Source organism: Astatotilapia calliptera, chromosome 10 (assembly GCF_964374335.1).
Source record: "Astatotilapia calliptera chromosome 10, fAstCal68.1, whole genome shotgun sequence".
Taxonomy (NCBI): Eukaryota; Metazoa; Chordata; class Actinopteri; order Cichliformes; family Cichlidae; genus Astatotilapia; species Astatotilapia calliptera.
In genome coordinates, this window is record NC_137431.1 from 30,493,194 (window position 1) to 30,520,319 (window position 27,126).

General features: G+C 40.2%; 3 protein-coding genes across 5 annotated transcripts in view; 2 read left to right on the forward strand and 1 right to left on the reverse strand.

Moving 5' to 3' along the window:
- Window positions 1-9,120, reverse strand: part of pof1b (POF1B actin binding protein) — a 33,881-nt gene extending 24,761 nt beyond the window's left edge. For both annotated transcript variants that reach the window (XM_026181794.2, XM_026181793.2), the window contains exons 1-2: window positions 8,547-9,120; window positions 3,843-3,923 (exon numbers count right to left, since the gene is read on the reverse strand). In XM_026181794.2, the coding sequence (XP_026037579.2) occupies window positions 3,843-3,923; window positions 8,547-8,930 (465 nt within the window). In that variant the 5' untranslated portion in view covers window positions 8,931-9,120. The remainder of the gene's footprint in view (window positions 1-3,842; window positions 3,924-8,546) is intronic.
- A 1,350-nt stretch (window positions 9,121-10,470) lies between these two features.
- Window positions 10,471-11,949, forward strand: LOC145431324 (general transcription factor II-I repeat domain-containing protein 2B-like). Its single transcript, XM_080306935.1, has one exon. It carries the CDS (start codon window positions 10,471-10,473, stop codon window positions 11,947-11,949), a length of 1,479 nt encoding a protein of 492 aa, XP_080163061.1.
- Window positions 11,950-13,968: 2,019 nt separating this feature from the next.
- On the forward strand, window positions 13,969-25,848 carry LOC113030702 (putative monooxygenase p33MONOX). 2 transcript variants are annotated; one of them, XM_026182365.2, is made up of 9 exons: window positions 13,969-14,124; window positions 15,313-15,436; window positions 15,551-15,617; window positions 19,568-19,743; window positions 19,817-19,928; window positions 20,228-20,355; window positions 21,925-22,028; window positions 22,144-22,331; window positions 23,366-25,848. In XM_026182365.2, the coding sequence occupies exons 3-9, from the start codon at window positions 15,593-15,595 to the stop codon at window positions 23,575-23,577; spliced, it is 945 nt and encodes a 314-aa protein (XP_026038150.1). In that variant the 5' UTR covers window positions 13,969-14,124; window positions 15,313-15,436; window positions 15,551-15,592; the 3' UTR covers window positions 23,578-25,848. The 2 variants fall into 2 exon arrangements, with proteins under 2 accessions (XP_026038150.1, XP_026038152.1); XM_026182367.2 differs by having other exon boundaries at window positions 23,369-25,848.
- Window positions 25,849-27,126: the final 1,278 nt, after the last annotated feature.

Sequence of the window (27,126 nt, forward strand, 5' to 3'; positions counted from 1 at the left end):
TTTGTATCGTGCTTTAAGTGTGCATATTTCTATTGTATAGATGGGCATTTTAACAAGATTGATGTGCCTTTGGAGTCAGCCTGCAGAACTGCAGTTTCTAGCAGGTATGCATTGGCTTCACTTTTCAGGCCTGGAGGTTGCAGCTCATGGGTGAATTTCCCTTTACGCTTCAGATTCTACCTCTTATCCACACTGTGCAGCCTCATTGCGCTATGGCTGATGATGAATATGGAAAAAGGTGAGAGGTAAATGACCAGTCTGCCAATTAGCATCTGCATTTGCATCTAATAACCAATCCCCACCGCTCTCAAGTGCTCAGGGAATGTCTTTCAGTCCTCAGATAACAAAGGTCAAAAGGCCTCCGTGACATTCAACAGCACTCCAGCCGTCTCTGCACACTACAAGAATCCATCATGTTTTGGGTTTTGTTTTCTGAACTTGTTCCCCTCCCACGGAGATGGACAATTTTAGCCCTCCAATCTTTCCGGCCTCACCGGTGGGTCCGTGTTCATTACAAACACGCTGTGTGTTGAGAAATGTTTTAGTCAAATTTCCAAGAATGTGTCACACAGTAAGAGTGGCGTTTGTGCTCAAAGTGGCTTCAAATGACTTCAAAAAATGTTAAAAATGAAAACCATCATTAAAGTCAGGAGCAGACTGACAGACATTTCTTTTTCTGAGAAAAAAAAAAGTCAGGTCAACCACAGTTTGCTTCATGTCACTTTATCCTCACTAAAAATGAAATCATCAAGAAAGAATTCTTCAAGCAGGTCAAGAAAAGCTGATTAGTAATAAGTTGTCACTGACGAGCTGACGGGAAAGAACGCTGCGAGCAAGTTGGAGCGAAAGCAGATTAGAGGCAGGGGTAACTCCAGGACACTCTGCAGATGGTTGATGTACGAGCAAAGACTGTGATTACGAAGTTTTACCTTTTCATATCAAACCATTTTATTCTAAGATTAAGTGAAAAGAAATGAAGAAAAAGACAAAAATACCAAAGAAGACATAGAAAAAGATGAAAAAGTCATAAAAGCAAAGAAAGAACACAGGAAGTGAATGAGTTTGACCAGACGGGCTTCACCGATGCTGATAAAAAGTGGCTTGTGATATTTTCATCAGACTATCAAAACATGCAAATGACAATGCTGTAAGCTTATAAGGCAATGTAGCTACCTATAATCAGGCTGGTACAATATTTGTTGAATTGCAAAGTTTTACAGCATTGGAATAGTTAACTAGGGTTTCATTTACACAAGCCATTTCTTTTTTATCAAGTGGTCAAAAGCAGCTTTACCTTCACAATAAACAAGTCAAAGGTCATAAAAGTGGAAATATGTCAGTGATAAAGTATTACATAACTGTGGACTGGCTGATTAATTTGTTAGTGGACTTAACAGACTTAACAGTGTGTTTAGATACACAGGATTTTCTTCGGCTGTGCCAAGAAAAAATGCCACACCAGCTCGATAAATCAAAGATCCTCCCTCCTGTAACAACAGCCATATACATGACACTGCAGGTTCAAATCAAAAGAATGCATCCACCTACAGCAAAGGCCTCTGGGAAGTGGCCAGACACACCTCAATTTTCACACCCACCCAGCATGGTTTGTCAATGTTGTGACCGTTTCTGGTCCTGTGATTACGAACAAAGTGCTGTGGTAACAGTGTGACTGTAAAGCAGGGCGTTGCTGCCTGCACAGAAAGCATGCATGTGCAATGAGTTGCCCCTGGCTGAATTCATTTTAAAACAAAACCAGATAAAAAACAGAAAACACTTGCTATGCTACTGTACTTTGATGAACTAGTGTTCCCATGTTGAGACTGATGGGTGTGTCCCTGCCTAACTGACAGACGAACTCCACAGCCCTTCTGCATTTTTCCGTCTTTTTCAATTTTCATGTTGAAGAAACAGCTTTGACTTCAAAGTGTCTGTAACTACAGACAGAAACCAACAATTGTTGTATCAAAAATATTGGACTATGATCAGATTTTTCTGTGTTCAGATTATCAAATTCATAATTTGATTCATAACAAGTTGAAGTCTTGTCTTTTGGGTTTAAATTTTGATTATTTTTTTGTTGCATCAGTGCTGATGCTCAGGTACAAGCAAACAGTCTTTCGGTGATTAGACATCAATGTGCAGCATGTTTCTAACCACACAACTAATGTACATGTTTAAATATTCGCTGAAATGCGGCAGAAACAAAAGATAGATTTAAACGTTTTAACTGTCCAGTCACTCTCTGCCTCACAACTTCACATTTATGTTGAATTACTGTTGATTTAATTTGTATATAACTGTAATGCAGTCCATCCTTTGCGTTTACATGTCAAACACAGTTTGGGGGTTTCCTTGCTCTTGAATGCTTGCAGCATGAACCTGTTGAACTAGACTGTGGTGTGGTGCAAAACCTCTTCTCTCTAAGTTTTTCTTTTTAATCTTGAAATGACACTGTCAGACAATGGACCCACCTCTGACTTGTTATAACAAGCTACAGTCTCATTTGCCTAATGATGTGTTCATCACTGACATGAAATGTCTGTTGGTGGAGTTTCGACCTGTATTCCTATTGCTGCTGACTTTTTTCAAATATTATTCTTATCATTATTTGCACTTTTCGTTCATCTTAACACCATGAAACAAACTAAATATACTTTAAATAGATTTGAAGCTTGTGCTCTTGTAGCTTTAAAATCAGTGATGAGTAGGGATGGGTATCGAAAACTGGTTCTTGTTGAGAACCGGTTCCCACTGTTCCAATTCCTTGGAATTGTTTGCCATTTTTGCAAACGATTCCCTTATTGATTCCAGTCGCCCCGAATGACGTCACCACGTTGCGGAGCGTCATTTACCTGGCAGGAAACATGTCGCTAAGCGGCTCAAAGGCTCAAAAGTTTGGTTATACTTTACGAGAACGGATGACAACAGGGCAACTTGCAATACTTGCAAAGTAGATATTTCATTTAAGGGAGGAAACACTACGAATATGCAAAAGTATTTGTTCACAAAACACATGATGACCTTAAATGAATGTCATGTTTTTAATTCGCTCCAGACTCGTGAAATCCAACCCAGCAGCAGCGGTAACGTTTGCACGTCCTCTCCTGTTAATGCGGCAGGTAAATAATCAACTAACAGTGCATATTATGTTAGTGCGATCTGCCTTATTACAAAACCTGCCATTACTGTGCATTTGGGTGACTATGATGAGAGAGACAGACAGAGTCTGGCTGGCTCAGATGCTGGCAGTTCTCGCTGCAGTCTACCGGTAGCGTCTCCTTTCAGGCCAGGACAGACGAATGTCACCGAGCAGTGTCTAAGTTTGTGGTCAAAGGTTGCCACAGCAGATGCCCTCGATTTTCGGTAAGTGAATGTGTTTAATTGTAGGCAGGGACATTACTGGATATTCTTGTGTAATTGCTACAGAATAATTTATGTTATACTTTGTTATTGCTACAGAAGAATATTTATTTTATTATTTTACATTTACAATTTTTTTCCTGGGGACCCTGTGACACCCATTGAAGAGCCGTAGGCTGTGGATCTCTTAAGATCTCACTGCTGGGTTTGTAAGGCCATGTTACCTCTAAATTTCTATCTTGTTCAAAGAGAAGATATAAAACAAAGTTCTAAGCTAATCGACCTGTGTGTTCTCCTTTTTAAAAAAAGAATCGATAAAGAATCGAATCATTAAACAGAATCGAAAATGGAATCGGAATCGTGAAAAACCCATCCCTGGTGATGAGCTAATGCTTAGGCAGTACAGAGACTTCTGCTTTATAGAGCATTTTGTACCCAGTAAGGAGGCTTTTGTGACTGGGTGAATGTGAGGTCCTTACCTCCTCCTCAACACTTGTCGCAGGGCTCTTGATAGGACTGGTTGAATGGCTGAACACAGATGAAGACTTCCTGCTGGTGCTCTGAAACAGTTGGCAAAAGAGGGAGAGAAGAAAGAAGAGACTGTCAGACATAAAGAGAACTACAAGAGACCTCAGTCCTTGGGACACCCATAAAACCCATTGAACCCCATCAAAATAATCATCATTTATCTTATACTGGGCTTTGAGAAGCCCTGTTTGAAACAAGCTGCACCACTCTGTGATGCAATATGAATCCACTAGTAGAAAAAACTGAATCTGAAACTGAGCCATCAGAGCAGTCAGAAGCTGAGGCCCGTTAGTAACATGAATCTTGCTCTGCTAGACCCAAACATGGCCTCACTGTCCTACAACACTCAACCCCATTTTACTTATTCGTTTCCCAGGTTCTTCCTTGTACTCTTCAAATAAATAATTACATGGTATACAAACTCTATGTCCAACATACAGTGTGTTTAAATAAATCTGAATTTGTGATTTTGTATCATGACCTTCAGGATATCCAGTTCAGAGCACTAATAAATAACAGTGCAAAATAAATGGAGCTCATTGGGAAGTTAAGTGCAACTTGGAAAAATTAGAAAGCTTATTATTTCCCATTTGAGGGCGTCTACCCAGCAACAACATGCCAGAAATTTGAATACAGCTGCTTTAGCCTTGTATGCTTTAGAAATATTAAAAAAGGGCTTCCTGACATTGTGAGAATTGTTGACACTTGTTTTTTTTTTTCACTCTGAAGGCATTAACAAAACCAAAAATTGAATCCGAGCCAGTAAAAATCAAAATACATTCCAATGAGGCAAACAAGCTGTGAATTAGACAAAAAGCGGTCCATGGGTCATGAGGTTTGCAGCTAAGACACAGTAGAAATCTGAAATGCTCAACTATTTTTCCCCATGAATCTATTGATAATAAAAGTATACACGGATGCACACGCCAATTAAAAGTTTTGCAATGCTTTAAAAATCAGAAAACAAATCGGTACACCAATACACCAGCGCCAGATGTTGTATTTTAAATGAAACATGCTTTACCCATGAGAATCCCTACTTTGTGGCTCTTATTTTTTCCTTTCTTGCCCACTGAGGCATTGAATTGTGATATGTTGTGTGCAATTCTCCAGGATGCTCTTGTAAGTTACTCGAATTCCCATTCCTAATCAGTCAGTCCTATTAAAGTGAGACGTCTGGACAACGAACTGTTTCAAAAATGATGTTTAACCCTTTATCTACCATGGGCCTGCTAGCAAGCCCATTTTACAAGTCCTCTTTAAATGACTGCAACTTCATTACCGTTTCCAACAGAGATAAAATTAAACAGTTTAAGAAAGAAGGCTGTATGGGAATAATCAGTGTATAATGACAGCGCAAGACATTCAGAAGGTATTGTTGTCTGAACACAGACAGAACGAATCCCCTCTGCCTAGATTTACTATGTCTGCTTCTATTCCCTTACTTTCCTGAATGATGAGATTTTAATCTTTTTACAATTTTATAGCCAAGATAAAAAATAGGTATTTGAGGCCTTTATGAATCTTGGTCAATAAAGGGTTAACAAACACCTTTGATGATTACTTGAACTATAAACAATGCAAACGAGTGCCAAGAGTAACATAAAAATGATAAACGGTCAAATACAGCATGTAGTACTACTACATTACTATACTACATGCACAGCCTCCAGTCATTAAGAGCTAACTATAGAGCATGGCAGCTTTTTCTAAAGTGAAAGTCCTGTAAGTTACTGGCACAACAAATCAGCTTCAGCTCCTTCAATAATTAAAAAAACGAAAGACGAAGTTAAACACTCGATCACCAGAGTCTACTTGAGCAGATGTAGATCCCATCAGGTGGAACAATAAATGAGTCTTCAAAAGTCAGGGCGTGCCGCCTCAGCAGTCAGACGGGGTGTGGCAGCACTTCTTTATCACACACGGTGTGAGCACTTAGCTTTCAATGCAGTGGCTTAAGCAGCAGAATGAGCCTGAAATTGTAAGTAGCCAAAGTAAAAAAAGACGTAGAGGAAGTTTTTCAATTCTGCTGCACTTGACGCTAGATATATGAAATAAAATCATCATTAAAGAGGCAGATAAAAATGTAGAAAGCTGATATAATTCAAATGTTTTCAGCCTGCAGCAGAAACCTTGTGTAAACCATTGCAGGCACAGAGGCCAACATATTCAGGAAGCAATTACTGGAGCAGGGAAATGTTCGCTGGCAAGACTTTGGGAATTGGAGGACCACACCGGTGTCTCGTAAATCAACAAATGATCAAGGAAGATTAAGATTCAGAGAAATCGGAGCTCAGGCTGAGTGTACTCAGGTGGCAAAACTCAAGAGACCTAGAGCACACTTGGTAGTGATCATGAGGACGTACTGCTAATGATGCCATATCGTATTTTGCCAGCGACCGAGCTCTAGGCTGTTTGTTTTACTGGCAATGGGCCGAGCTGGCAAAAGTTCCTTAATCCTTGAATAAATGTGGGGAGATAATGCAAGACATTTAAAGCACTTTATTCTTACCTCTACTATAGTAGCTTTGTATACTTCACCATTAAAGTTATTCATCAGTTAGCCCGTGGCTTCTTCTAATTGGCTTCACCTTACAAACTGATGATTTTAACTACAAGTGGATGGTGCTGCTGTTCTCACAGCCAGAGTCATGTGCCTGAGATGACTATTTTCCTTTCTAACTGACCTCATAAAGAGCTAAGAGCAGAAAAAAGTGCCTTTACCTGAGCATTAATAGGAGCCTGAAGCCTGAACATCTGGGTCATACATTATCTGCCTTTTCAGCACAGCAATAATTTACTGGGTAATCAGTTAAGGAAACTAAATACTGTAATCAGAGTATCTAAATCTAAAGAAAAGACCCCCACCTCAACTACTAACAGTTATTCAACAAGTCTACTAGCCCCCTTCTAGAAGATGTTTTGCAGACACGGTACGACGACCTCCATGTGTAGCTTCAATGTGAGCGATTGGTTGTGCTCTCTGTGTTTGTATATAATTAACAGAAGTTCTTGCTGTAATACAAGTAAGTATTTATGTACTCATGCATTTCTTTAAAGACATAAAATAATGTTAAAGAATTTTCAACTAAATGATTTCTGGCTTTATTCTGGATATTTACTTTACTCTGCATATTGTTTTTAATCTAATGAAGCGATACACATGACATATTTTCACTCTGCTAAACCCCACTTAAAAAAAATAGCATATGCAGTAGTGATGTGTCGGTCGCGAACGAAACGGCCCTTAGAGCCGGCTCTTTTTAGTGAGCCAAGCCGAAAGAGCCAGAATTCCCATCACTAATATGCAGTATAATGGATTGCATTTATATAGCGCTTTTCAGGGCCCTCGAGGCGCTTTACAATTCCACTATTCATTCACTCACACACTGGTGGAGGCAAGCTACAGTTGTAGCCACAGCTGCCCTGGGGCAGACTGACAGAGGCTGCCATATCGCCCCATCGACCCCTCTGGCCATCACCAGTAGGTGATAGGTGACCGAGACTGTCCGAGCCGGGGCTCGAACCCGCAACCTTCCGGTTACAAGACAAACTGCCAACTCTTTGAGCCACGATCGTCCGTATTAAATGGGAAAGGCTCAATTTTATATTTACATAGTAAAAATATAAATTCCTCCTTCATGCCAGCAAATCAGAAAAAGTGTCTTCAACTGCACAAACATCACCTCAGCCTTGAGAAAATTTACAGCACAGTGAGAGAAATGAGAAGCTGATGCCATATTAGGAACATGCTTACATGGCTAATGCTTTCCTGATGGCTGACCCATACTATCTGCACACAGCAGCCTCCCTGCTCTGATAGCTGACTGCAACTTAAACCAATCACCCATCTAAAGATGCTTAACAGCCATGTGTGAGCAGAAACTGATTTATACCAACACAAGATCTAGTAGATTGCATCAAAACCACCAAATCTGTACTGATACTCATATTTAGCATTTTATGCTTGTGTTTTTATCTCTAATGGGTAAAACGCTTAGTTTTAGTGAGTGAAATCAGTCAGTACGTAGCCCACTGTACTGTGTTAAATAAATTATTTTGGGGGAAATGCAAACATATAACAGTATAACAGTATGAAAAATGTCTAGTTTATTTATATCTAATGTAAATAACAGAAGATAACCGAATGTGCTTTAGAGACACATTTACATTCCAGGCGTCCAAAGAAAATACATTTCAAAATACATGAAAAGTTGAAAGGTGTGTTTTGTTGTGTTAACCAATAATGAGTTATTTAGTGATCATTAAAATGTCAGATGATTAATTTCAAACACACATGGAAAACAAACACAAGTAATATAAAAGCAGTGGTGGAAAAAAGTAATTTTTATATTAAAAAGAAATCCCTGAAAGTGCTGCCTGAAGATATCTGATTTCTAATGAAGCTTCTGCAAGGATCTCATGTTTTGGAAACTCTCTGTGGTGTTTTGCATCACACCAACAAAGAAGAGTTTAATGTGGGTGATTATTGTGGGTATTGCAAATAACATATCTTAAGAAATCTTCATTCTTAGTTGCTGTCAGTAAACCATATTCCTTTTTTGGTTTGACTCCCAGTATTTCTTAGACTTTTGAACTGACTAAATAATAAGAGTTGTGGGGGGAATACTGATTGAATGCGCGCATGACCTCACCTCTGTCATGCTGAGATCCTGGTACATGTAGTCGTTTTGGTTGCTGATGCTCAGCTGTTGCATATTCTGCAGGTACATCGGGGACACCACCTGCTGCATCACAGGCTGCTGCATCATAGGCTGCTGCATCAGGACGAAGGACTGCTGCTGCTGCTGCTGCTGCACAGGGACCAGGTACCGCAACGTCCCATAGCTTGCGCCGTTTACCGCGTACGGCACCGCGGACACCTGAGACACCTGAGACATCGGTGTCACCGACGACACGGAGCTCCCGGAGAACACAGGGCTGGGGGAGACAAGCCTTGTAACCATCGGCTCCGGAGAGGCCTGTAGATTCCTGAAGCTGGTCGTCGTCGTGATCGTTTTCTTGTTCATCTGAGACATCTTGATGGATCGGCCCAGAACGTCACAAAACCGACGGAGCGACAGCTGAAGTGGGGAAAACGCACAGCGGGATAAAACAGAGCAGGTCTGTCAGCGCTGGCTGGGCGGAGGAGTCGATCCACCCGAGTTTAACTTCCACCTCTGCCGAGCAAAGTCTGGTCAGAAACGTACTGCTTGGAAAGGAAAACCAAACTCTTGAGGGAGGCGGGCGCTCTACTCCTCTGTATGCAAATCCTGGTGTGCGCGCCACAAAGTGGGAGGGCGCAGGGCGAAAACGCTGCTCACGACCTACAAAGTTCAAACTGACTGCGCTTCGTCTCAATGGCCACATAGTTTGTAACCTGTAATAAACGAGTTACCACCACGCCCTGATCTTGGCTGTGCGGGGAATGTGTGCTGCATGCTCCTCCAACACCGCCAAACACTTTACCTGTACACCTGTGCTAAATGCTGAAGAGGTGTTCTCCCTTCATTAATGTGTTGTATGTCAGGTTGGACTTTATATAGGCTGTACCTGAAGAAAATGCAGGTAGCCAGTGAAGTTAGACATTAAAATGATGCAAGTCAGCCGCTAGGCGGAGACAAACACTCACTTATGTTACAGACAAACACTGAACAACTAAAACAATTACACATAATGTAAGTTCAAATGTAAGCACAGGTTTTAGTAAATCAGTGAGTATATATAAACTCATGACAATAAGATGTTGCTTAGTTTTTGTTTATGTGAAATTGGTTGCATAAAATGTTCAGCACGGCTGTAAAATTATATTTGACCAAAGGCAGAGTGTAGAAGTGTTTGCAGTATTATTAGTTTTGTAACAATTTTTTACTCATTAGCTGTGTTTTTATTAACATTTACATCAGGGGTCACCAACACGGTGCCCGCGGGCACCAGGTCGCCCGCAAGGACCACATGAGTCGCCCGCGGGCCTGTTCTAAAAATAGCTCACCATAACAACTTACCAGTAAGCTGCATCTATTTTTATTTTTTCTTGCTATTTTTTTTTATCACAATTGCATTGGCATTAATTTGTTAGAGATAATATATATTAAAAAAAAGTTTATTATTAAATATTAGATCATGATCTAATATTTAGTGCTAGCTGGTCTCCACGGAAACAGTTGCCGTGAAGACCAGCAAAGGCAAAGGTGAGGAGATGAGGAAAACATGGCGGAAAAAAGGAAGAAAACATATAATTTTCACAGTGAATGGGAGGAAGAGTTCTTTTTTACCTCTGTGAAAGATTCATGCGTGTGTCTCATTTGCGGGGCAACTGTGGCAACGGCAAAGCGGCACAACGTGTAGAGACATTTCCGAACGTGTCACACAAGCTACCATGCTAACTACCCAAAGGGCAGCACACTGCGAGCGGAAAAGGCCCGCGAATTAAAGGCAGGTTTGAGCAAACAGCAGTCTTTTTTCACGAGACCGGTGAAAAACTCTCAAAAAGCAACCGAAGCCTCATTTAGAGCTACACATTTCATGATTAAGAAAAAGAAGTCATTTTTAGACGGGGAGTATTTCAAAGAAGCAATGATGATAATTGCAAAAACTGTGCTTAAAGACGAGAAATATGGAAACGATGTAATCTCCACTCTCTCTGATGTCCAGCTGGGGGCAACTACAATTGTTAGAAGAGTGTCGGCTATGTCCGGGAACTTGGCCGATCAGTTGGATCAGGATCTGGCAAAGTGCAGTTGGTTTAGCATCCAGTGTGACGAGTCCGTCGACAGCAGCAGTACAGCACAGCTGATGGTCTTTATCCGGATGGTATTTGATGGTTTCTCCACAAAAGAAGAACTTCTGACACTACTGCCGCTAAAGACAACAACGAAGGGAGTTGACATCTATAACGCGGTGAAGGAGTTTTTCGCGAAGAAAAAGGTACCGTTGGAAAAGCTGGTATCAGTGACTACCGACGGGGCTCCTGCTATGATCGGCCGACATACGGGATTCATCGCTCACTGTAAAGGTGACACAGAGTTCCCAAACTTCATGCATTACCACTGCATCATTCACCAGCAGGCGTTATGCGCAAAGGTGATCGGCTTCGAGCACGTCATGACTCCCGTCGTGAAGATCATAAACAGCATCCGCTCCAGAGCTAAACAGCACAGAACATTCAAGGTGCTATTGGAGGAGCTGTCAGCTGAATATGGTGACCTGCTACTACATACGGAAATCCGATGGCTCAGCAGGGGACGGATTTTGCTTCGTTTTTTGTCACTTTTGGGTGAAATCAAGGAGTTCATGCAATCCAAAGGGGAAGACACATCTCTGCTGGAGGACACTGAGTGGACACTTGACCTTGTGTTTTTAACAGACATTACTGGGAAACTGAACCATTTGAACTGTGAGCTGCAAGGCAAAGGTAAGACTGTTGCTGACATGATAAGTGCTTTAAATGGATTTAAAGCCCAGATGAACATTTTCTCTGTGCATTTACAGAGAAAAAAGGTGCTGCACTTTCCCTCTGTGCAGATGGTGCTGAAAGACAATGCTTCTGCATCTGAGACTTTTGACAAAGTTGCAGAAAAGTACACTCAAGTCATAAACCGACTTGGTCAAGAGTTTGAGAACAGGTTTTGTGACCTTGATCAGCTTGAGCCATGTGTCTCATTTGTTTCCAATCCTTTCATGAATGTGGACACAACATGCATTGCTGAGCAACTAAGTTCAATGTTCAGCTTGGATGCTGGACAGGTGGAAATCGAAATTGTAACATTGCAAAATGACGTCCACCTCAAAGCCTATCTGGGTGCACCAAACTTTTGGTGCCTTGTTGACACAGAAAAGTACAGTGGTGTGTGCACAGCAGCTATGAAGGTTGCCAGCCTGTTTGGTTCAACCTATCTTTGTGAATCAGCCTTTTCTGACATGAACTTCATCAAGAACAAACACAGAACACGCCTCTCCGATGCACATCTGCAAGACTCACTCAGAGTTGCAGTGTCAAGTTATACCCCAGATTACAACACACTGGTGAACAGCATGCAATGCCAGGTTTCCCACTAACAGACAAAGAAAGCCATATTAGATGTTCTCAGTGGCAACATTACAGTGTCATGTCAAAGTTGAATTTAATTATTGAAAAACAAATGTGTTTGTTAAGTGTAACATGTGACAATTTGCTTTAAAATGCTGCCAATTTGGTGAAAAGTTCTGTAAAATTTGAAAGTTGATTTTTTGTATGTTACATACATACAAAAATAATGTATATAACAGTGCACGATTTGTTAAAATTTGTTAGTGGTAAGTGAAAATGTTGTAGAAGTGATCACTTCAAAATGTAAATACTTGCAGAGATATATAGAAATAAAGCGTTGCATATTGATATTTATGTTTCCTACCTTGTTTCCTAATTGCATTCTTTATAATTATGGTGAAAAATAATTAACATAATTAGTGTCCGTACATAGATGAATATCATTAATTATTAATGATAACACATAATTAAGTTAAACTGAGGAAATTTGTTATTTGAGAAGTGTGTGTCAAACTGGTAGCCCTTCACATTAATCGGTACCCAAGAAGTAGCTCTCACTTTCAAAAAGGTTGGTGACCCCTGATTTACATAATCACATATTTGAAAAGTGTAACTTTACTTTCTTTTTAAATTTATACAAAAGGAGACTTGATAAAATAAAAATAATAATAACTCTGCAAATTAATCTTTGTAGCATTATTTTTCTTGCCTTTACTCAAAATAACAGATATTTCTTTGCTTCTAGCATTTAAATGCTGGTTAAACAATTTAATAATATAACTCTTTAATAAGATGCATTATCTTGAACCATGCTGTTGCACTCTTTCCTGTAATACTGGGTTGCCACAGCTGATCATCAGGTTATCCCGCCCTATCCCTAGCATCCTCCTGTGCCACACCAACCTTCTGCGTGTCCTCCTTCAGCATCCTACATCCAGTGTTTCCTCTGTTCCACCTCTGCACATGTCCAAACCAGCTCAGGCTTGCCTCTCTATCTTTTGTCACCAAACTGCTCTACCTGGGCTGTCCCTCTGATGTATCCACCTTCCCCCTTCAGGTTACTTCCAATGAAAATTCTAACATCTTTACCGCTGCAACCTCCAGCTCGACTTCCTGTCTTCTTCAAAGTGTAAAAACCATTTCCAAACCATCCATCATAGCAATTCTCACTACCATGTTGTAAACCTTTCTTTTCACTGTTGCTGCTGTCTGTCACAAATCATCACTCTCCACACACTCTCTTCTTCACTTCCTCTCCTCTTGTCTCCTTTCTGTTTAACAATACTATTTATTTCATAATGTTTGCCCTTATTTTATTTTTGTTTTTGCTGGCTTACTGAATTAAGACAGTAGCCAATCATCTCCACTTTGGTCTGGTCACACAAGTCTTGTGGTTTGCTCACATGTAACTTTGGAAACCTAAGTTGTGCTGCCATGTTGTTGTTGTTGTTTTTGTTGTAGTTTGAGAGAAAGAAGAGGATTTCTCCTTGAAACCTTCCCAAACAAACCATACTTGTTTAGTATTTTTCTAATTCCCCTCTCATTAACATTTAGCATGCTAACTGAAACCTGTAGAGTCTGAGATGTAGCTTTTGGACTTTTTTTTTTTTTTTTTTGGTGTAATATATCCTGTAAGTTATATTTACTGTGCAACTTCAAGATATTTATTTGAATAAATGTTGTTATTATTATTATTATTATTATTATTATTATTATTATTATTATTATTATTATTATTATTATTATTGTTGTTGTTGTTGTTGTATGTATAAATTCCCTTTATGGGAGAGGTGGGCAGGCAACACTTTTCTGAGATAATTATTATTATTAGGATTTTTATTGCATATTTAATCTCCAAAATATAAGAGGTTATTTTAATAAAACATAACAAAGAAAAAAAAAGATTTTTGAAGTAGAAATTGTTTTTATTTGTAGTTACCGGTACTGTTACAGGTACTGCGTTACACCCAATGACTGTGACAGTGTCCTCTCAAGTACGGAAAGGCACACGTGTGATGGCCAATTCTCGCGATGAGATGAGAATGCGCGAGAACAAGCAAAGGGAACCGTCAAGGAAGCGGCTGTTATTTATCGAACCCAATAATGGCTGCTACCCAACAAGTCTGTTGTTCTCTTCGCGCGCTGGTCGACATTGGAGGGTCATCCATATTTCAATCGTCACTTTGAAGCAGTCATTACCTCCGGTAAGAAAAGGCAAACAAAGCAATGCTAACTTTGCTGATAAAACCGTTTTAAAATACCGTCAGTCGTCAGCTGTTTTGTGTCTTTTTGTCCAGCTCAGACTGGTTCCGCTATCTCGTTCCGCCAGACTCCACTCAGAAAATAAATAACTGAACTATGCGGCAGGTTTTGGTTTGTTTTGTAAACGTGAAAAACTCAGTGCTAGGCTTTTTGTGAATATGTAACAACCACTCTCAAATTCGGGAAGGTTTAAAACGTGCCAAACTGCACCAGTTTTAGTGAAGCTGTGCTAAATTGTTATAGACCTATCTATTCTCTTTGACCTGCACATTATCGGCGTGCAGGAATCTCATGGCATGCTATTGGCTCATTAGCTTCTGAATTTAAAATCATGATAATATGTTATCCCAAAAGCAATTGTACAGGCATGGGGCGGTTACCTTTATAACATTAGACTATAAAATACGAATTTCCTCAGTGGAGTTCTGCGTGTGCAGGGGCAGTGGCCTTTATTACGGCTAACCCTGTGACGATTTCTCCATATATCTGCTTTAAGCTTCTTTTAATTCACCCTGTGATTGAAATTCTTAGACAGATAAATTTCTGCATGATAGTTTGAGAAATTGTCCCGGAAGAGGTCGCAGTTTGTTTATTTCCAAGATCACCAGTCAGTCACCTCTGCATCCTCCCAGCCGTCGTGTTTACAGTGTTGGAGGGTATGGCGTGCATGTTTTTGTTCCATGTGGTAGGAAATATGTGTTTAAGGAAACCTTCAGCGTGTGCCTGATTGAAATCTAAGCTTTTATTTTGAAGTGGTCATTACCGGTGTTGCATGCACCTTGCTGCTGCAGCAGGGATTATGTAATGCAGCCTGTCTGCAATCATCCTCTGGAATAATCCTGCAGGCAAGCGGTGGCTATGTCAGTGTTACAGAACAGGATAATGGTCTGTGCTCATTCATTTCACTATCTTTCTCGGTAGCACTAGATGTTTCTCTTTCACTTTGAGATTATAGTTGGTTTTGCGCTCTTTCATGCCTTAAAATACATTTTTTACAACATTACAGTTTCATAAAGTATTGTTGTCGTATTCGACGAAGGATGTTCAACCTCTCAATTTAGTGTAACAAGGGTTTGCCTTCAAACTGAAATTTCTCACAGCTGACCTTTTGAACTCTGGTGTCTCTGTAGTTGCTCTGCTGGCCTTGCTGCTCTCCCACAATGCATTGCCAGAGGCGTTTCTGTGTGTCTCACCAACCATCATAACAAAACCCACCAAACCACCTAGTTTACACCAGTGCAGCAAAACGGGAAGGTAGGAGCCTGTCAACCACTGTTCTACTCTTTGTTTATGAGTTGCTGTTTTAATCAGAGGGGGGTAAATATTTATGGAAAAAACACATGTTGAATCTCCTTTCTTCTTTTTTAGGTCCTATTCTGGTCTAACTTGTTCCTCATCTTTACTCCAACCATGTCTGGTTCTGGAGATTTACCAGGTGAGTAATTCCTATGACAGGAGTATTCAAATTTCAGTCAGGACTAGTTTTCCATTGTTAGATTTGGGCCATTCTGTTCATGTATGCAGAAAGAATAGTGCGCTTGCAGCTATGTAGAAGCATCTGAATAAGGCTTTTATTTCGTTGTATTGTTGCCTGTTTGGGAAGAGTGTAAGCCTTGTTTTAATACTTCTAGCTACAAGTATATTTCCTCTAGATGTGTAACATGCAGGCAATCATGAAGTTGCTGTTTTGATAAGAGGACACCTGCAGTTGTTGGCTACATGAATCATTTTTTTCCTGCTTGAAAGGTGGTTGAACAAGCTTTGTCCAAGCAACATGAATGAAGCCATTTGTCAGTTAGACAAAGTTAAAAGTTAGACTCTTTTTTTTTTTTTTTTTTTGGACTTACCCTTAGCCTTACATTTAGGTTTACGGTTTAGTTCTCATGGTGCCAGTATGACATACTGGATTTCCCCATGTTTGTGTTGTTCCTGCAACTGGATGATTAATATTGTTCCAGGATCAGCGCTACATATCATACCAGCCACATAGTTGAGATGTCATAACCTTAAAAACGTTAAAACTAGTGTCGCAAGTGGTAATTGTGGGTGTGTAATGCAATATTTTGTGTCCACAGATGACACAACCCTTTTATTTATTTATTTTTTTAACATGTTACCGATGATTATCTTCGAGGCTTTTTACCAAAAGGAAAACTTGAAAAAGCTTTCTAACACATGGTTGATGTTTGTGGGGTGGGGGGCGTTCTTCTGAAGTTTTGCCTTCAGAAGTCAGGTGAGCTGATATAAAGAGAAGCAGTGTAAGGAGCAGGCTGCGGTGGATGAATGGACCCTTTTTAACACGGGAGACTGTCATTTGGGTCCGGGTCAAAACAAAAAGTCAGTGCTGGCTTAATATTTTTAGACTTTATATATTTTAAATTATGCTTTTAAATTTAATTTTCAGTTGTTGCTTAAGTGCAAAAGTGTCAGGTGGATTTACAGTGGGGCAAAAAAGTATTTAGTCAGCCACCGATTTTGCAAGTTCCCCCACCTAAAATGATGACAGAGGTCAGTAATTTGCACCAGAGGTACACTTCAACTGTGAGAGACAGAATGTGAAAAAAAAATCCATGAATCCACATGGTAGGATTTGTAAAGAATTTATTCATAAATCAGGGTGGAAAATAAGTATTTGGTCAATAACAAAAATACAACTCAATACTTTGTAACATAACCTTTGTTGGCAATAACAGAGGTCAAACGTTTACTATAGGTCTTTACCAGGTTTGCACACACAGTAGCTGGTATTTTGGCCCATTCCTCCATGCAGATCTTCTCGAGAGCAGTGATGTTTTGGGGCTGTCGCCGAGCAACACGGACTTTCAACTCCCGCCACAGATTTTCTATGGGGTTGAGGTCTGGAGACTGGCTAGGCCACTCCAGGACTTTCAAATGCTTCTTACGGAGCCACTCCTTTGTTGCCCGGGCGGTGTGTTTTGGATCATTGTCATGTTGGAAGACCCAGCCTCGTTTCATCTTCAAAGTTCTCACTGATGGAAGGAGGTTTTGGCTCAAAATCTCACGATACATGGCCCCATTCATTCTGTCCTTAACACGGATCAGTCGTCCTGTCCCCTTGGCAGAAAAACAGCCCCATAGCATGATGTTTCCACCCCCATGCTTCACAGTAGGTATGGTGTTCTTGGGATGCAACTCAGTATTCTTCTTCCTCCAAACACGACGAGTTGAGTTTATACCAAAAAGTTCTACTTTGGTTTCATCTGACCACATGACATTCTCCCAATCCTCTGCTGTATCATCCATGTGCTCTCTGGCAAACTTCAGACGGGCCTGGACATGCACTGGCTTCAGCAGCGGAACACATCTGGCACTGCGGGATTTGATTCCCTGCCGTTGTAGTGTGTTACTGATGGTGACCTTTGTTACTTTGGTCCCAGCTCTCTGCAGGTCATTCACCAGGTCCCCCCGTGTGGTTCTGGGATCTTTGCTCACCGTTCTCATGATCATTTTGACCCCACGGGATGAGATCTTGGTGGCTGACTAAATACTTTTTTGCCCCACTGTAATTCAACAAGGTCAGGTTTAAGAGAGGACATGGATTTGAGTTTATACCTTTTTTACCTTTTCTTTGCAAACATTAACTATGTTTACGAAAGTGTTTTGTTTTTGTTTGTTTTTTTCGTTTTTTTTAAGGTGTGAAAATTGCTGCGGGTAATGACGGGCTTTCTGACGTCATTGCTCCTGAAAGTTACATTTTAACAACCCGTTCGTAACTTTCTCCTCTTTATACAGTTTTTGAGCTTTGTTTCATTATTTTATTTTTTGCATATGTTCAAGTTTTCCTCCCAATGCAAATTGTTGGCATGTGACTGTTGCCAGTCATGGTTTCTTAGTTGTGGTTAAGAGATCAGGAGTTGTTTTTGTTTTTCTACAGAGTTTAGTTTAAAGCATGATATTTTTTATAAATGAGTCATGCAGAATAAATGAAACTTGGGGAGAAATGTGGCATATTTTAAGCTTCGATTTGTAGCAGCAAACCATACTTCACAGATGCTTAATTGAATAAAATGAAGTTGAATATCTAATCAGCACGCTTGTCTTTGCAGCATATTGCTGAGAAAAATTGCATAATTTTGGCATCTCTCATCCTTACAGGGAGAGAATTAAAAAATGATCAAATAATTTGCCTTTGTTTCACTTCCATGTTTTCCACTTCATTGTCCATATGAAGGCACTCACAGTGGCTTCACGCCCACCCTACAGTTTGGGAGTCAATGCCCTGCACACAGAGTGGTGCATTGAGCAGTTGCTCTCCAGATATCTCTGGTAACAGAACAGCTTACAGCAGCTCATCCAAACAACCATTCTCAGCCCCCCTCGGCAACCACATTCTCTATCTGAAGCTGATAAGCTAAATGATTGTCGAAGTAGGCAAAGAACAGACACATATACAAATATACTGAGATACTGATTTATTAGTAAATTGATGTAATAGACTGTAACTTCTGTAGGTCCAAAATAGTTTCCCCACTCATTTCACATCACTGGGATGAAGTGAATAGGGTAACTGCCAGGATGCTGTATGATTAATTCTCAGTTGCATGTTAATGTGCAAAAAGTTCAGCATTTTCCTGTTCACATATAAAAGGATTGCACACATTGTTTTGTCTTCCCCACCAAACGCAGCTGAGCAGATTTCAAGTTAACACATTTATAGTGAGTCCCACGCTGAATCACACACGTTCATCAACTATTAATATCTGTATGTACTATGGTTTATTATTGTTCCTGACACGAACATTAACAAAACAGATGCTTATCACAACATTTGCCTGAAACTGGAACTTCCAGCAGTAGCAGATATTTCTCAACAGTCAATCAATATGATGTAAACATTAGAAAACCTATAAATACGCACTGTTCTAAGGTTTATATACCAAACATGTTTTTTGGGTTTGTTTTTTGTTTGGTTTTTTTTTTTGGGGGGGGGGGGATTGGGAGAATTGGGTCAGGGTGTATCCACAGGTGTCTTTTCTCACACAGCAGGATTTTCTGCCTTAGCAATATTTATAGTATTTTAAATAATCCATGTGTTTTAGGCATGGTGGAGAGGGCAGAAGGCAGGGTACATGATAGATAATTAGCTGTGGCGTTTCCACAACTGCACAGTCTAACACGACGTGTTCTGAGCAGGTAAAAGGTCAGCTTATGTCTGAACTGACCATGTAGGGGACATGCATTGTCATGAACCTGTAGGTAAGCTTCAGGGCTACAGTCTGACACAATATGAAGATTGAACCACAATCTCAAGCAGTGAATGTGGGAAATCCTGCTAAAACGCATCTCAGAATGATTTTGGAGACTGCACTAGACGAGGGAGAGCTGGTGTTTAGTCCCCATTGGGATTATTTTTTGTGTTTGCAGCCATCGAGGGATCTGGGATGGGTGGGATGAAGCTTCCTGTCGGAATGACCCGGCGTGCCATCAGCTATGACGATAATCTGGAGGCCCCCATGTCCACACCGCCTCATGACATCAGTATCAACAACCTGTGGAAACGACCAATCATACCCGAAAGGAAGTTCACACACCTGGCTGAGGTGACACACGCTGCTTTACTATTAAACTGCCCATATTTTCAGTGCGTGGGTGCTGATGATGTTTTCTCACCAGGAGGATGAGAGTGATGCGAGTCAGTCTGCAGCGCAGGACACTGGAGCCTCTAGACCACAAGCTGTGGTGAAAACCAAGGCTTCTTCCATCATCATGAATTCTCTCATCAACAGTATGTTACTCCTGTTAATGATGATATTCTGTATTAAGGGTGCATTTATCTGAGTGAGTGTTCTTGACAAGTTTGATCAAATACTATAGCAGAAATAATTTTACATCATGGACTGGACGAAGTGGTACAGACAATGTAATTTAATTAAATACTTTAGGATTAATTTGGAAGAAGAAAATGTGCAAACTTACAGAAAAAGTTCTGGTACAAAGTAGCTTGTTTACTCATTGTTTGAATTTATAATAATTGTGCATGAAAATGCATTCACATTAGAATCAAACTGCTTTTCTCTGTTTCAGAGCAAACTCAGGATAGCGTATATAAGTTTGAGCAGACGGCAGGGCTCTCTGACACCGGCTACACACCCCACAAAGGCCTCACTGCTGAGGAAACGAGACATCACCATCGCGTGCCCGAAACAATCCAGGTCAGACACACGTGTATTCCGTGTGCACCCAAAATGCAGCTGATTATTTTTCATGGTTGCTAAATCAGCCTTGAATTGAATTTTTACTTTATGCCACCAACCTGGTTGATGGCTAACGAGATTGCTCGCATAACTGTTTCCACCAATTAAATGTGCAATGTGGAACAGAATCCATAAATTCCCACTGAGAAAAGACCAGTGCCAGTCATCAGCAAATATGCATTAAATCAAAAAAAAATCATTTATGGCCGTATCCAATGCTCCATTCGTGATCATCAGAAGTAAGCTGCTGCACCTGTTGTTACTGGTTTTAGGCTGTATCATTTAATTCTTGTTTGGCTCACCAGTTCTACTGTTTTAGTGGGAGTTTATTATCAAAGGGCTCCAGCTGTTTTTAGAATGATATTACAATAGACTGCACATAGATGATACCCAGCAGGGAACCGAAAACTAACAAAGGAAGCCAATGCGCATGCACACGTGCAGGAGACCATAATATTTGGAAGAAAATAACAATAAAACTTCTATTTAATTTTTTTTATATAATGCCACATTAAAACAACAGTCACCTCAAGGTGCTTTATATTGTTACAATAACAGAGAGGACAACCTCAACAATCAGACAACCCACTATGAGCAAGCAGTTGGCAACAGTGGGAAGGAAAAACTCCCTTTTAACAGGAAAAAAACTCCTGCAGAACCAAGCTCGGAGAGTGGCAGCAATCTGCCACGACCAGTTGGGAATGATGGGAGGAAGACGGGACAAAAGTGACACTGTAGGAGTGAGGTGGAAATTAATAATCACTAATCATTAAATGCAGAGAGGTGTATAAACACTTAGTGAGTGAAAGAGGCGAGTGAAGTGCATCATGGGAAACCTCTTTCAGCCTAGACCTATTGCAGCGTCACTAAGACAGGATTCAGGGTCACTGGATCCAGCCCCAACTATATGCTTTAACAAAAGCCTTATCTTAAAAGTAGAGAAGGTGTTTGTTTCCCAAATTAAACTGGGAGCCGTTTCCTCAGAATAGAAGGCCTAATAGCTGAAGGCTCTGCCTCCCATTCTACTTTTAAACACTGTAGAGAAGTGCTCTGTTGGAGTGATGCTGTACTACAAGGTCTTTAAGATAAGATGGGGAAGGATTATTCAAGTACTTATATGTGAGGAGGAGGATTTTAAATATTGATTCTGGATTTAGCAAGGATCCAATGATGACCTGACGTTGCCTTTGGAGGAACTGCTGTTTCAAACACTTCCTCTTTCTCTTCAATTTCCCGTGCTTCAGGGTGTTCTGCCTTAGTTGCTTGTTATTACAAATCCTTAAAAAGCCTAACCAGGGTCATAGTCTGCAAATTAGCTGTGGCTAGAAGTCCTACATATACTGTGTCGGTTGCATTTTTGTTTAAATGCAGTGTTATTTATGTGTTGTCCCTGGTATAAAAATAAATACAATACAAATAAAAGCATTTGCCCTGCAAGCAGCATGTTTGTTTCAAAGTGAGTAAAGTAACTGTTACATTTTCACAGAGGTCAAAGGTTTACAGTGTGTTTTGTTATTTCTATTGTAGAAACTCCAGATCCAGAGCATGGAGGCCAAGGAAGAGCGCCAGAGCTCCTCCGCCCACTCCACTCCATCCAACACACCACACAGCTCCCCTAAATCACAGCGCAGGTACAACCACACACTTACACTCAGTGTCCTCAGGTTATCAGCCTGCCCATCTAAACCCAACAATGTGATAAATGCTAAAAACCTAACCGTGTTTACACTTTGTGTGTTTGTGAAGAGGCTGGTTCGGCAGTTCGAGTTCAGAGCTCAGTATTGCCTCCTCCTCCAACAGCAGTTTGGACATGGCTGGAGTAGACGTCGGGGGAGGAGGAGGAGGAGGTGTAGTGGAACGATGGGGTGTCTTCGGACCGCGACCACCTGTCCATAAGTCGACCTCTGACCTGGGATCAGACTCCACAACTGCAGGTAACAGCACAGCCTCAGTTTGAAGCCTGTGGAAATGACTTGACTGTTTGCTTGTCTTGTGTAAACAAAACTCGAAAAAGGTTCTCCTCAGAATTCCCATGAGACGTGTTCAATTCAATAAACAAAATAAAGAGTACAAACATGAAGCGCTGCGGTAAGAAACTAAAATAACCCCTCACTATGGAAGAACAAAGGCCCATATGACCAGTTCAGTCCAGGAGTGGGGTTAATGGGTGATTGAATGAACTTCAGACTGACAGTAAACACTGAACAACATTCAGGGCTGACAACCCTGAGAGACTGATCAGTCATTGACTTTTAACAATGGCGAGCTGAGATTTCTTCATCGCATTGATATAAAACTACAGCTCACCGATGACTTTTGAGAAACTGCGTTTAGGTCTTTACATGTGGGATGTTCAGTTTGAATCAGAGACTTTTAAAATCTTCTTCCCAGGATGACTTTCGGTAGGTAACCCGAGAAAAGTAATGTTTGCAGGGACCTGAGTGAATGAGATATTTTTTACAGCTTAAAGAATTTTTTTTCTTTCAAAAGACGTTTCTTTCAGAATTTCACAACTTTTATAGAGTTTGTTAAAAAAAACAAAAAAACAGACAGCTGCTTTATATTTATAGTGTGGTGGGAGAATCAGATTCTTTATTATTATTATTATTATTACTACTATTGTTATTTTTTGTTTTTTTTGGGGGGGGGGGGGTAAGAGATTAAATTAGGCTGAGGGGGTTTTCTTGAAGATGGAGAAGTAGTTTTGGGTGTGTTTGTTTTATTTTGGGGGTTTTGGTGGTGTGGGTTGTGTGTCTGTGTTATAATGGGAATTATTTATTTTTATTAATTGGCTCTGACAATGAATTCAAAGAGATAATAATTTAAAAAGAAACCGTTATTTATGGACACATGTTGTAAAATGTTTAAAATGTATTGATTTTTATTTTTTAATTTTTAAAATATTGTCACTTTATATCAACCACCTTCTGAGCCTCTTGCAAGTTGTATTATCATCTTTTTTTCCCAGCAGGCTTTGCTCTGCAGGCGTACCGTGGCGCTCAGAAGCCGACCCCGATGGAGGTGATGAAGACGCAGGCTCGACTGGCCGACAGCGCTTCCATTCAGAAGGTGTCTCCACCAACAATGGAGATTCCCACGGTGGAGGGTCGGCGGCATGGAACCCGAACACACAAGCTCAAACCGAGAGATATGAACATCCTGACGCCCTCCGGCTTCTGAGAACGCAAGCTGCCTGACGCACAGACACCACAGGTCCCATGAAATGATGACGTCCTCGTGCTTAGTTCAGTGTATTCCAGTTCTCCTTGTTTTCTTTTTTTAAGTCCAAATCTTTTCAAATGTTACCGTATTTAGGTTATTAACGAGGTCCGGTTACTCTTCCAAATATAAATCCAACAGATTTTGCACTGCCTAAACAGTCCTGTATAAATTTCTGTCGTTAAGCCATAATTTAACCCACCAAGTACCTGCCTTGGATCTGCAAGTGCAACACTATTTGCCACACAGGAGTTTGATGGAGAACGTTGTAAACAAACCTCCACTTAGTCTAATTTAGGTGGCAGGGTGGCTGAGCTGTAAGCTAAGCACCCAAACTGACGGTCAAACATCACAATTTACAGACAGACCTCCTAATCACGTTTGACCTTTAATTACTGTAATAATCTGGTTTTTGGTCAGTTAATCCAAGCTTGTGGTTTTGCCTCAAAATAAAAGTGAACCAGTAAATCTGACTAACTGACTGATTATCATCTGACCTGCCAGAGAAGAACTCTTGCAATCATGTTTCAATTTAGATCCCCCCCCCCCCCCCATCCCCCCCCACCCCCCGTTATCCAAAGGCTTAAACGTCTCTGACCTGAAATTATGCTGGTAATGACTTTTCCCATTCCTCCATAGATTTGGGGGTGAGCAGCTTTATGTAAATATTTTTGAAATATCAACTGTGGAACTTAAACTATTTCATGGGACCTTTTAACAGCAGCTCTAACCACTTAAGATAACCACTGTGCTGTCCACCATCTTTCCCATTTAAAAACAAACATGGTATATACATTTGAAAAACAAAAAAGAAAACCGTGATGCATATTCAGTGTTTCTTGGATGTAAAATCAAACGCATTGACCAACCAGGTCAGCATGAATCACCCCACAATGAAGTGAGGAGCTTATGTTGGTGAAGCTGAAGCTGAAACTGAAGATGGTTGCGATCCAAGTTTATAAGTATCATATACTAACGCACTTTATCCTCATCATAACTTCTAACTCAACCCCAGACCCTCTACTGTCACGCAGCCCTCCAGGGTAACGATGCTAAAGCTTCCTCTGATATGTTCTGCCTGTCACTAAAATATTTTTCTTCCATTTTGGGATGAATAAATAATAAATTTCTCGGGTGCAGTTCAGTATCAGACAAAATAAACAGACAACGATTCTCTAATTATATTGTAACAAGTTTTGTCTCAGGAAAATTGTCAGGCTCCTCAAACGTTCCAGTTATTTCTTTTGCAGAAAATGGTTTTTGTTTTGTGGGATATTTAATGTATAGATTGAAGTTTGCTTGTTTTTTTTCCACTTCCTCTTTTGCAAAAGATTTTATTCCCTTTTTGGGTATGAGAAAAAACTATCTTAGTAAATTTAGGAAGAAAAGCTAAACGATGGGAAGAATTCCTGTTTGTAGTTAGTGCTTATTAGCTGATGTGTGCCCAGTGAGCATCCTGCAGAAACCTTCACCGATGCTCTTTCTGCTTTTGGCAGTTTTTTTTGTTGGGGGGGTGTTCTCCCCAGTTGCAACAGTGTGCAAACAAATGTTCTTCATCTCTAAAAGGCCTTAATATACAAGGAAGTAAATGTAATGCAAGGTTTTATTTTACTTCTCTTAGTGGTCCTACAATGCTAGCTTACTGGTAATTATCGATGTTATATGCAAAGTCTCTGCAGGATGATGCATGCTATGCTTCTTAGAAAATACTGGGCGCTGTAGTTCCACCGCTAAATGAAAAGGTAGATCCTGGTTGGAGTTACTGATGATGCACTCTTGTTATGAAGTGGAAACGGTCCCTTTGTTGGGAATAGATTTGGCGTGTTTTGTAACACAGCAGTGGACGATTTCATGAAGTGGAAAGTTCAAAGTCCATGTCATCTGCCACCTGTAACTCTGCTGTGGTGTTTAGTCACATGTTGTTTCCTTTTGGTCCTGTGTGAACAACCCTGGACACAAAAGCAAACGCCACACTGTTGTTAGATGTGTAGCTATTTTTTTGTTTTTTTGCTGTTATTTTTATGTTCACAAGTGCTTTGTGTTTAAAGTGTGACCCTTTGAATCTTCCTCCAGACCGAAGCATCAGAACCGAACCTCCTCTGTATGTACGTGTGACTCTGTAGTAGTGACTGAAGTAATGTTTGTTTGGTTTTTTGTTTTGTTTTTTACCAATTAATGGTTCAAAGAAGTTTTCCTGGATTTCCTGAATAAATGTTAAACTCTCATCAGCCACACAGGAGTCAAGTGTTCATTGTGTGTGTTTAAAATCTGTTTCGTCAAACATTTTAAATGGACCCTCCTGCCAGAACAGTTACATTTATCTGTTCATTTTATATCTAAAATAAAAACAGTTATATACGCACAGTGACATCACTTAATAGTTGTTTATCTCCCACATTCTGCTTTATCGTGCTTTTAAGCTCTAAATGTTACCATAATTTCTAAAATGAACATTTTGCAGACTTTAAACTCCTGATTGAGACGATACACTCAACAGCAGTGTTTATTGCAATTATAGATCCATTTACAGTTATAGTGGTCTCTGGTTTTATAACTATGAATTTAATTTAGCTTAATTTTTATAGATCCAGAAACAACTACGGTCTTTTATATACAGCTGTTGTTGGTGCTTTTTGTTAGCTGGTGGATGTTAGGATGCCAACTTGTAACCCATCTAAGGTTTGGGTTTAGGTTCAGTTAACATCCACTCTGTTTCAGTTGACATCTTTAAAGTTCTGAAGAAGTGCTACATCTTCCTTTTATAGAAAGTCTGTGGCTGACTGACGGGCAACAAAGAAAAAAAAAATCAAGTTTTTATTTTAACAAGTTTTTTTTTTTATTGTTATTTGGAAATGCATCATCATGCAGTCTTCAAGTTATTTGGCACACTACACTGTAGAAAGAAAAACATTTCCCCTCTGCTTCTGTTGCAGTGCATCTCGAGCCTCAGAGATTTCCTGCAGCGTGTGTCAGTCTAGTTCCCTAAAAAACAGAAGTCATGTTTAACCACATCCAGTCCGTACATGACGTAAAACAGTCTGTCAGCCAGTGTTGGTCCACCTGACTCGGAGATCTTTACAAAGTAACCCAGACTGCTCTGATGATTTGACCTGTGAAACAAATGTTATTTCAAACCAGTCTTTCCATTTAGGACAACAAAGTTGATACCGGCTCACTTTGATGAAAGACATTTTGGTGAAAGGTTTTTTAATTTTGTAGGATGAAAAATATGAAAGTGCATGTGAGCTTGTTCAAAAAGATCTATGTGGTTTATGGATGCATGCCAACAACAACCTAGAGATGATCACTGAAAAACCACTTTAGCTTCTCTTTATGGTTACTGTTTACTCAGCAGGAAACGCTGGGAAAGTCAAATCAATATCAAAATTTTAGATTATGCGTCCCACATTGTTCCACACAAACAGTCTTTGTCCTACATTTGTTTGTTGGGATCTGGTCACCTGAGTTCTGTCTTTCTGAATATCCTGACATATTCCTCATATGTCAGGT

Coding starts and splice junctions, on each gene's coding strand:
- LOC145431324 (XM_080306935.1), top strand. CDS start 10,471: ATGATAATTGCAAAAACTGTGCTTAAAGACGAGAAATATGGAAACGAT.
- LOC113030702 (XM_026182365.2), top strand. CDS start 15,593: ATGTCTGGTTCTGGAGATTTACCAG. Junction 20,356..21,924: donor GCGTGCCCGAAACAATCCAG/GTCAGACACACG, acceptor TTTCTATTGTAG/AAACTCCAGATCCAGAGCAT. Junction 22,332..23,365: donor ATCAGACTCCACAACTGCAG/GTAACAGCACAG, acceptor TTTTTTTCCCAG/CAGGCTTTGCTCTGCAGGCG.